Raw genomic sequence first — 10,792 nt, forward strand, 5'->3', positions numbered from 1 at the left:
GCCTTGTGCGCGCGCAGCCGGCAGCCGCACACCTCGAGCACCAGGTCCGGCTCCCCGTGCGGGGCCCCGACGCCGGGGGGCACGGGCGGGGGCTCCCCGAGCTCCTCTAGGGACGCCGCGGGCTCTTCCCGGCGCGCGCGCTCCTCGGGGGTCACAGGCTCCTCCTGGGGCACGGAGTCCTGCGGGGACACGAGCTCTTCCGGGCGCGCGGGATCCTCCGGGGACACGGGATCCTCCTGCGACACAGGCTCCTCCAGCGACGCGGTGTCCTCCGGGGTCGCGCGCTCCCCCGGGGACGCGGCGCCCACACCGCTGGCCGCCCACTGCGTCTGCACCACGCGCGAGGGCGGGGAGGCCGCGGCGTCCTGCGCGGCGGCGGCGCTCGACTGCGGCGGGGACTCGTCCCCGGAGCTGAAACACAGGGACGCGCGCAGGCTGCAGGGAGTCTGTGCCGGCGACGGGGACAGAGACGCAGAGCCCTCCCCTGCAGCAACGTCCTGCGGCGGCAGGCTGCCCTCTCCCGGAGCCCCGCGCGCGCGGTCCTCTCCGGGGTAGAGGACGCAGGCCACTGAGTTCTCCATGGCTGGCCGAGCCTTGCCGCTGCGGAGTCTCAAAACTCACACGCTTTCCTGGCACACGATCAGATTTCACTTCTGTCCGCACTTTTTTCTCGCCTGCGCAGCCTCCCGTCCTTGGAGGAGGGCGCGCCCTGCGGGTGTGTGCACAGGGCTGGCAGCACAGCCCTGTTCCTTGTGATTTCATTCGCGTTAAGGCAAAGGTCAGCAGGAGGGCACCACCCGTGTCCTGGGCTCTGGCCGCGGGCACCCGCGCCGGTCACCTGGGGAAGCCCATACTGCACCAGCCAGGTGGTGTCAGGAAGCGATCTCTGCACAGCTCTGCAGCCCTCCTCATCTATCAGCCTTCCTGACTTCCTGTGTCAGGCAGCAGCGTTTCCGAATCATTCATGTTCTTCTTCCTGTTTGTAGGAGAAAAAAGAGGTTTGAATTTGCATTGTTCCCTGGGCTTGTGGATGTGGTGTCGGTATAGCTACCAAGGCCCCCACCCTGGTTCCAGAGCGCAGTCCAGTTCTGGTGGTCAAGGGCATGATGCGTTCTCGCTGCTGCAGAGCTGTCTGTAGTGTCCCCTCCCTTTTCCTCTCCAAGTGCAGGGGACTAGGAAGGACAGCCCGGTTCAAGCAAGAGGCGTTCCCAAACATGGCCTTAAAGACCCAGGTGGAGCTGAACGGAATCGCTAGTTCTGTGGGTCCGAAGCAGCCAGACATCAGGAGCTTCACATTTTCCTAGAGCAGGCCACTAGGTGGAGCAGGGACTCCTCCGCGTTGGGCACAGCTGGGCTGGGTGGTCTGTCATACGGGAGGCCTTCCAGGCTCTCCGACCCAGCCTGCTCTGACTCGGTCACAAGCGTCTGTGGGAGGCGCAGGACCGCTCACTGCCGCCCACCTCAGCGAGGACCCCAGGGGCTGCAGACCCTGTGCCCATCTGGTGCTTCTTGGAACCGCATCTCTGAGAACCTCAGAGAAACCATCACCCAACTGCCTAGACCTCGAAGAAGAAAAGCCACACTGGAGAGGGAGCACAGGCAGGCAGAGGCGCTCAGCGGGGAACTGGGGAACCACACGCCACCTGACAGAATGTCTGCTAGCGGGCAGGCGCGGGCGGCCACCTGACCTGCAGAGAGCACAGGGGCTGGGGCACATCGTCCTCACAGGGAACGTGTGTCCACCTCAGGCAAGGCAGACAAGCCGTGCTCAGGGCCTTCCCTCATCCGCTGTTTACTTCCCGTGATGCGACTCTAGGCCCCAAGAACGCCCAGCGTGAAGCTACAGGAAGTGTCCCACCCCGCTGCTGCGGCGCTGCAGGGAAAGCTTCCTCGGTACTCTCAGCAGGGAGTGCTGTCTTCAGGCTGGAAGGGGAGGACGAGTTCAGTTCCCGCCCTCCCTGCCTGCTGCTGTCTTCAGCCACGCTGTGTGCTCAGGTCCTTCAGACTCTAATGCTAGGCACAAAGATGCTGAACATGGCCCGACACCCTGGTTTGTGGACTCAGCTGTGACTGACCCGACGGGGCCCTGTCCAGCCTCAGTGGCAGGGGGACTCTGACCCACAGCACAAGGATGTGAGCATGCATGTGGGAGATGAGGCGCAGGCTTAGCCCTGGACCACCGCCCGCAGGCACCCTGGTGAGAGCACCCGGGTGACAGCGTGAGCATGTACTCGGTGGGAGCGCTCAGCAGGGACGTTTTCCGTTGTCCCTACCGAACAAGCTGCATGAGAGCTGTGTCCAGGGCTGCCGGGCGCAGGTGGAGCCTAGGAAGGGCTGCCGTCCAGGAAGGACATCTGGCACAGAGCTGGCATCACTGCCACTCAGGGAGGAAGGGCAGGCAGAGCTCAGCTACCTCCCAAAGCAGCCCATGCTCACACTGCTGTCCTGAAGCGTGGTCCAGCAGAGGTGTGGCTTTACAGCATCCGGTGGGCTGGGCACGGCCCACTTGCGCAGTCTCCCCGGGGCTGACCCAGGAAAGCCGTTCCTGAGACCCGACAGGGACCTTCTGCACTCAGTCGCCCAGCAGACGAACAGGGCCTGTCTGCCACACTAGAGCGGAGCTGGTAGTGGACACACCCGTGTCAGGCACGGCACAAGATCTGCAGTGACCACGTGCAGGCCTGAGGGCCATGCGGCAAGTGTCCCTCCTTGGGGCAGCATTGCACTTCTGAAAGCTGTTTCCGGGTGCTGGGAGTGGCTGCTGCTTGGGTGTCTCCACTGCCCCAAAGAGACTGTCCAGGCAGGATGAGGCTGCCCAAGGTTATAATGACCCCTCTTCTCCTGTTAGTGACTATAGCTCAGCATGGACAGACGAGTCACCCACCATGTAGCTCACATCCCCATAGGTATGGAGATCGGCCTGCCCCTGCCCCTCCATGTCCCATGTCCAGCCGTGCTCCACAGCGAGCTCTGACCCTGCAGTGCAGCTACACCAAGAATACTTGAAATAACCATGCTCCTTATTACCCCTAAGCCACAGCAGCTTTATGTAGGACTTAAACACAGAACAAAACAGCAGTGCTTTCTATCAGACAGTCCTGAGACGTCAACTGCTCTGCTGAGGCCCGACAGGGAGCCAGGGACTTCCAGAGGGCTCCCCGTCCTGCGGCTGGCTCCAGGGTCAGTTCCCCAAGAGGTTCTGCCCATCCCGTTATGTGCTGTGACGAGACTCCCGGGCTGGCCATAGCACTGGGGAGGGTTTTCTCCCTAAGTGAGCCTCACTGTGTCCCAGCACCACTTTCGGGGTTGGTAAGTCAGGACTCTAGCACCCCCGTTGCTGGGAGCAGGGGCGGGCTCCCTTCTACACTGCAGGGAGGGACTGTCAGAGCCACTGCAACGAATGTAACGTGCGTGGCATTTCCTGCTGCAGAACAGACGTTTCTTCTGGGCTTTATATAAAATGCCTGAACAAAAAAGTTTCTTAAAGTTCCCATTTCTTCACTTTTCATGTGAATTAAAAACATAAGACTAGTATATCCTTTCCTTACATGCACATTAGCTTATATATTTGATGTGGATATTAGCATATTCAGAATTAAATGTCATACTCCATTATACTAACACCAGTTGCTAAAAATAATTTCCCTTTCAAATAGTTGTAGCAGCCGAATTCTTAAAAGTTAGCAAGGGGTGCCCAGCCAGCTCAGTCGGTAGAGCACGAGACTTAAAAGTCAGCAGACTTGGGAAGCTTGCGTGGACCTGTGACGCAGGTGCTTTGAGGCCAGCCTTCCCCGGGGACACGTGGGCATGGTGCTGCCCCCCACCCCCCGCACAGATCCCAGCCCCCAGAATTTATGTAGTCATGAGCCAATACATTAGGAGGTTGCAAAAGAAAATACAATAATCATGTGGAAAACAAAAGAAAACCTAGTCTTAGAAACCTGCAAGGGACTGGTGGTGTAGCTCAGTGACTGAGTGCTTGCCTAGATGATGTACACAGCCCTGAGTTCAATCCCCACTACCACAAAAAGGAAACTTTTGAGGACGCTCAGGACCGCTGCTTCTGTGCAGTTTGCACTCAGCTGTGCACCAAGTGCTGGCCCAAAGAGAAGCAGCCAGTGCTGCCGTGTGCACAGCGGCCCAGGAGGGGACCCAGAGCCTGGTGAGGGGACCTGCCACCGGTTCCCACCTGCCCTGCACACCAGAGCCCAGAACACAGTTTCGGAGGACGTGACACAGTCCAGGAGGCCACAGTCCCAGGCCAGCCAGGAGGAAGCGCTGCACATTTTGACATGACCCACACCCCGCTAGGACCCAGCTGGTTCTGGGGACCAGGGACACAGCCTCTTTGGGTCAGGCCCTGGAGGTGAGAGACAGCTTGGCAGGGAGACTGCACTGAGCAAAGGCGCCCACCACCACTTTGGGGAGCATTTTCAGCGCAGTTAGAAACAGAGTGGGTGTCTGGGGGTCCTGTGCTGAGTGATTAAATGAGAAGGGGCGTCCACCCTTAACTGGGGACATTGATTAGTGCTCCCCCGACCCGGGGCACAGTCTCCCGTCTTCCCACCTGCTGCTGATGAAGGAGTCTGAGCCGGGATAGGCTGGGACTTAACGCTGAGGCTGACTTCGTCAGGCCCCTGTGTTCCTCCGTGTCCACACCGGGCCTGGAAGCCACGCTGCTGGGCAGGGGCCTTCCCTCAGCCCATTCAGAGACGGGTGAGATCCGAGTCACTGACCGCCCCACCACTGCCTTCTCCGAGTTTACTGAAGGGTGTGCGTGGGAAGCAGCTCCCTTGAGGACACTGAGAGTGTCCCCAAGCAGAGCTGTGTGCAGACGTTCTTACAGCCCTGCCCTGAGGTCTCAGGACATCTCTGGGTTGCCTTCATCTCTGGATGCCCACCCTCCAACCCCTGACCCCTCAGTCTCCTAGGTCAGTTCTGCTCCCCACAACGGTCCTCAGTGAACTGGGGAGGTGCACGCAACACTTGCTTTCTCCTGGGTGCAGGAGTCCCGCAGTTGCTTGTCATTCTTGTCTCCAAACGCCTGCCTTGTAATAGGGTCCACCGGCAGAGCCCCTGCTGGGCTCGGGAATGTCCTCATGCTCTGCTTGCAGGGAGGGTCCAAGCCAGGCCAGGAATCCTGGACAGCTCACCTGGGTGAAGGACGGGAAAGGCCAGATTGCTGAAGACCCAAACACTAGGAGAACACCGTGCACAGGCTCGTGCAGAGGTCAGTGCAGGGCGGGCTTTGTGGTCAGATGCCTCCTGCTGGAATCCTGGCAAGGAAGTTACGCACGGTCTCTGCACTCTGGATCCTGCTGACAAGGGTGTGTCATGGGAGCACCCGTGGGCCTGTCCCCATGTCAGCAGCATGCCCTCTGTGTCAGGCATGTGCAGACCTGACTGTCCTCAGCCCCAGCTTGGAGGCCCCAGTCCAGCAGCTACTTGCCAGTTATCTGTAGATCGGAGATGGTGATGGCTCCTCAGCACCCCTTGCTCTGTCCTGTAGGGAGAGGCCATCCCAGTGAAGTTGCCCTGAGGACCAGGTCCACAGCCATGGGGATGGGTGTGAGCTCCAGCCCTACCCTGGTGAGAACCACAGGACTCAGCAGCACACACCTGGCCCACGCCCGCCATGGTACCAGGCCTGGTGATGCCCAGGCTTCCTGTTACTGCTGATGGTGACACCCAGGGCTGCCCCGGGGAGCAGAGGAGGTGGGAGAGTTGCTCTTCAGGAAGCAAACACTCTGCCTGGCCTACAGAAGGAGCAAAGCAAGGCAGCTCTGCCGGCCACGTTTTGGTCACAAAGCCACGGCCCTCACTGCAGTCAGACTCCGACATACGGAAGGATGGCACGGAGGAGATGAATCACGTGTCTCTGTGCCCCACCCTGCGAGCCATGCTCTAAGTTTCTGAGTGTGGCCCAGAGCGAGACCCAGAGGGCTCTGAATCAGAAGCACCCGCCCTTCCTGGGCTCGGGCTCGAGATCAATCACACAGCCAGACGTAAAGATGAAGGCTCAGATCACATCTGGGTCACCAAGGCCTCCGGGGTGGCACACAAATTATGCCACCATCATCAAATGTCTGTGAGGTCCATGTCCAAGCCATCACCGTGGGCTGGCTTGACTGAAAATCAGTGTTTTGGGACTCCCCTGACAGCCAGGCTACAAGTCCTGCCAAAGACCACAAGCTGTAGTCAGTAGTGCAAGCTTCCTGGGCTGAGCAGGCAGGGGCCCCCACAGACACCCCAGCTTCCCAGCTCGGGCCAGGCCAGTGCTCAGCAGCAGATGCTCAGGACTCTGTCAGCATGCAGGTGTGGCCGATGGGTCCCAGGGTGGACCAGGATGGCCGCGTGCTGTCGTGCACACGGAGTGCATGAGCTGCTTCCGGACGGTGTGCACCACTGCTGACGACTGGGTCAGGCCTCAGTGCCAAGCTAAGTTCCAAACAGTCTGGAAGGGGCGAAGGTTTCCAGTTTGCAGTTACCACATCACGCCATTTACATGCTTTGCCCCCTCTCCGCTCCCTCCGTGTCTTACTCCCATTCCCAGCTGCAAAAGATTTTATCTTTATTTTGCTCTTTATTTACATTTTGCATTTCTCATACGGGAGAAGCCATGTAATATTTCAGCTCATGTGTCTGATTTACTTCATTTGACATTATGGTCTCAAGGCCCAACTATTTTCCTACAGATGCCTCGAGCTTGTCCTTCTTTCTAGCAGAATACTCCACTGTGTGTAAATACCCCAGGGCCAGGACCACTGCCCCCAGTGCCCCCAGCTGAAAGGCCACCTGGAGGGCGTGCCCAGTGCCACGCCTCCTGCCAGAGAGCAGCCCCACCACGGCGGGGTCTGGGGGCGGCAGTCCTCCAAGGGGCTTCTGATGTTATACACAGGTGGCCACAGACCACGCGCATGTCCTGCCCTGCCCCGGCAAACTGCAGCAGGGCCTCTGGCTGAGACTCAGGAAAGCACAGGCCCAGGCGTGGCTCTGTTGGCAGGTGGCAGGGACATGAACTCGGGCCACAAGTGGCCGCAGAGATCTCCACTGATCCTGGGGGCTTACACCCTCCTGACCAAGCCCCACCCCAGGCACTGGCTGCCCCTGGATGAGCAGGGCTCTGCCTGGGTCCTGCGTCCCCCACTTCTCTGCCAGCTCTCCAGCTGGGCCCCAAGTCCCCTCGGGCCAGGTGTCCTTGGGGGTTAAGGGAGACTCCGACCCTGCTTCTAAGTGTGCCCAGCCCTCTGTGTTAGGGCTAGGGAGGACCGTGCACAAGCGAGGGCTCTCACTGTGGTTCCCCAGGGCTGCCGCCTTGCTCCAGGCTCCCCACGCTGCCAACCTCTGTGACCAGGCAATTTCCCCCGTGGTTCACTCTGATTTGTGGCTGTCACTACTGCAGGTTTTTGCTCTGTGATCACTCCTAGGCCCACAGAGAACACCTTACAGCGACAGGAGTCAGGCCATGCGGGACTGAAAACAAACCTTCCCAGGCAGGCTTCAGGACAAAGGCCGTGTCCTACTCTGGCGGGCAGGTCCTCCGCTAGGACTCCAGGTTACTTGACGTGGTGGGAAAGAGGCCACCAAGGCCCAGCTGCAGCTCTCAGCAAACACAGGACTTTCAGGAACTGAAAAGCTGTTTCCACAGCAGCCTGCTAAGGCCAGGGAAGGAGCTGTTCGGGTGAGATCTGGGGGAGCCTCTGTCTGCAGCATGAATCCGGCAGAGCCCCTGAGCCCAGGGTAGTGCAAGGTGACAGCGCAGGCTGCGGCACCATCAGCCCAGGTCCCACAGAGCACACACCATGTTCTCCAGGTAGCATCGCCCAGAAAAATGCCCTGCGGTAAACAAAGGCACTGCCATGGTGGAGGAGGAGGGGCTCAGAGGGTGGACCCAGGAGCCCAGGAGCCCAGGGCCTCAGTCCCAGACTGATCAGCTGCCTCAGGTCAGGACTGCTATGGGCTGGCGCCTGTCATTGGTCCCTTGTCTCCCGCCTCTACCTGTCCACTGTGAGAGGCCGCTGTCCCCAGATACTTTGTCAGAGTACAATTTGCGTGTCACTGTGAAGCGCTGTTGTTATTTTAGATGAGATTAACATTAAAAGCAGCAGACTGGGTAAAGCAGGGGTGGGCCTCATGCAATCAGGTGATGGCTTTAACAGGAAAACACCAAGACACTGAGGACGGAATTCGGTCCCCAGAGGGCGGTAGACTCCCCCTGCAGCACCAGCTCTTCCTGGTGTGTCCTCTGCTGCTGCACCCAAACACCGGAAACGCTCCCTTACAAGCAAAGGGATTTACGCGGGCTCCATCTGCAGGCTGGACTCCAGGGCACGGCGCCAGCATCTGCTTGATTCTGGTGAGAGCTTCATGCTGCCACTCCAGAAGGGCAGGTGTGGCGCAAAGGAGGTGAACCGCAGGGGTACCCGCTGTCTTGGCAGTCCGTCCAGGTGGGGAACAGGCCCAACGCACCCTGCACAGGAGAGACGCGTGTCCCTCTTAGTGCCACGGCACCCAGCACCTCTCATGGGATAACGCCTCCAGATGAGTCTTCGAGGGGGCAAGCTGCTCATACCCCATGGCACCTGGCTTCCGCAGCCGCCTGGCCTGCAGACCCGGACCTGCTCCACCACCACTGCAGGAGCCGACTCCTTAAACCCACAATCAGCCAGTCAAGCAGCCACAGTCTGTCTCTCCTTCTGCACACAGGCATGCACACAGGTACGCACACACAGGCACACATGCACACATACACAGCCACTGGTTCCGCTGCTCAGGGAGCCCTGACCAGTCTGGGGTAAGGGGTGGCCCCTCAGGGGCTGGGGTGAGGCCCCATGTAGCCCCCGTGGACAGCGTCCACACCCGCAGCAGGAGTGGCATCTGAGAAGGCCGGGCACTGCAGGAGGCTCCCTCACCCCATGTCCCGCACAAGGCCCAGACCACAGCCGAGTCTGGCAGCACAGAGGATGAGGGCACCTCAGGGGCACTGAGCACTGACCCATGCAGGGTGGGAACCTGGTGTCCCAGGGCCGCGGTGGCAGGCTGTGTTCAGAGGCAGAGGCGGTGGCAGAGATGCCCTGTGGAACGTTCCATTCCACACACTCTTCCCATGGTGCGGAGGAGCGGGGATGATGCAGCCAGCGCAGGTCCCTGTCCTTCTCGCCAGGCAGCCCGTGACCGCAGGGGACACGACAGGCTCATCACAGAAGGTGGCCCGGCTTCCACCTCCTCTGCTTCTGCAGAACGCAGTCCTCGTCCACAGAGACTCACCACGCAGAAGCCTGGCTCCAGGACCCTGCTGAGCTGAGGGTCATGGAGCAGCCGAGAGGTCCCCACCACGTCAGCGCGGGTGCATGGGTGCGAATTCCCCGCCTCAAGCGAAGCAGCTGCTTCCCTGAATCCAGGCCTGGGCCTTCCGGAGACAGCTATTCCGCCAGGACTTCGGACTGCTGGGCAGGTGAGTGCTATGGGCACACGAGTGGCTTCCTTTTCAGTTGTGGGCCTTTTCTGCAGGAACCCAGTTGCTGGCCAAAGGTAAGCTCTGAAAAGTTTTAGTTCTATTCTAAAAGACGTTCACTGCTCAGTATTTGCAAACATGCTGGGTACCAGTAGTATAACTTCAGTGTAATCACAGTAATTCCAAAAGAAATGAGACATTCAAGACCACTGAGGAGCCTCAGGGCAGAGCATCCGTGTCTGCTGACCGCAACGGACATGCATGGCTGGGCTTGTGACATACAGTCCCCCAGGGGCTCAGGGGCACACAGCCCCTAAGTGCTTCCAGGCTTGCAGGAAGCAGTAGTTTCTGAGCCATCCTTGCTGTTGGTATTCAGGAAGCACTGAAATGTGATCTCAAACCGAGGCACCCACCACCAGGGGGGCTTTCAGAACCCCGAAAAGACCTGGAAATACAGGAAACTAGACTGCAGGAGAGAGAACCCCTTTGGCTTCCCCAAGCCACTGTCACAACCTATGCTGAACACATGAAGCTGTGTCAGAAAAGAGTGGCGGATCAGAGTTGTTGAGGTGAACCCCAACCCACCTCCAGGTCACCCCCAGGTCCTGCACCCTCTCTGGGCAAAGTGCTCCGAGGGCCGCCTCAGGGCCACGCCAGAGGCCAGCACACGCACCACGCCGCAGGAGGGGCTGTGCTCTGAGACCCAGACGAGGCCTGTTCTCTGCCTGCCTGAGGCCAAGAATGCCGAAAACACGTAAGCAAAATCGCGTTTCCCTCTGTGCTCCTGGCTCCCTGATGGCCAGCTCCCCACAAATGGCCTGAAGGCAGCGAAGACTTTTTATCCCGTGGAGACTGTGTGCTAGGCCCGGGGGTACCAAGAGGTGCGGGCGCGCCGGGTGTCTCAGGCTCCACCATGCAGGGCAGGGGCGATTCTAGTAACAGCCGCTGCGGGCTGGGGCAGGAGGCTGAGGGGCTCCGGACACCCCGAGCTCCTAACCCCCAGCCCAGCAACTGCTGCCGGCGGGAGGCAGAGGGTGCCGAGAGCGCCAGGGCGCGGACTGGGTCAGGGCTGCCTGCGGCGCTACACTGTTTCAGTCCCTTAGCCCGGCACGCGGGAGTTCCAGGTTCCGGGGCGGGACCGCTGGGGAGGCCCGGAGCGAGGCGGGGTGTGGGGGCCTGGGCTCGCTCGCTCCTCATTGGCATGCGGCGGGCTCCTCGGCCCGCGCCGAGATGGCGCCCCGTCCCCGTCCCCGTCCCCGTCCCCGTCCCCGGCCCCATCCCAGTCCCCGTCCCCGGCCGCGGCCCTAACCCGAACCGCAGCCCTGGCCCCGGCCCCGG

The 10,792-nt window shown here is 60.3% G+C and overlaps 1 protein-coding gene across 1 annotated transcript in view; it reads right to left on the minus strand.

Moving 5' to 3' along the window:
* Kbtbd11 (kelch repeat and BTB (POZ) domain containing 11) overlaps positions 1 to 10,792 on the minus strand; it is a gene marked incomplete in the record, with an annotated part of 22,421 nt that overhangs the window by 4,331 nt on the left and 7,298 nt on the right. The window contains 1 exon segment of the mRNA XM_013515002.1: positions 1 to 976. Within this exon segment, the coding sequence (XP_013370456.1) occupies positions 1 to 581 (581 nt within the window).

Source organism: Chinchilla lanigera, unplaced genomic scaffold (genome assembly GCF_000276665.1).
Source record: "Chinchilla lanigera isolate Chin_1 unplaced genomic scaffold, ChiLan1.0 scaffold00002, whole genome shotgun sequence".
Classification (NCBI taxonomy): Eukaryota; Metazoa; Chordata; class Mammalia; order Rodentia; family Chinchillidae; genus Chinchilla; species Chinchilla lanigera.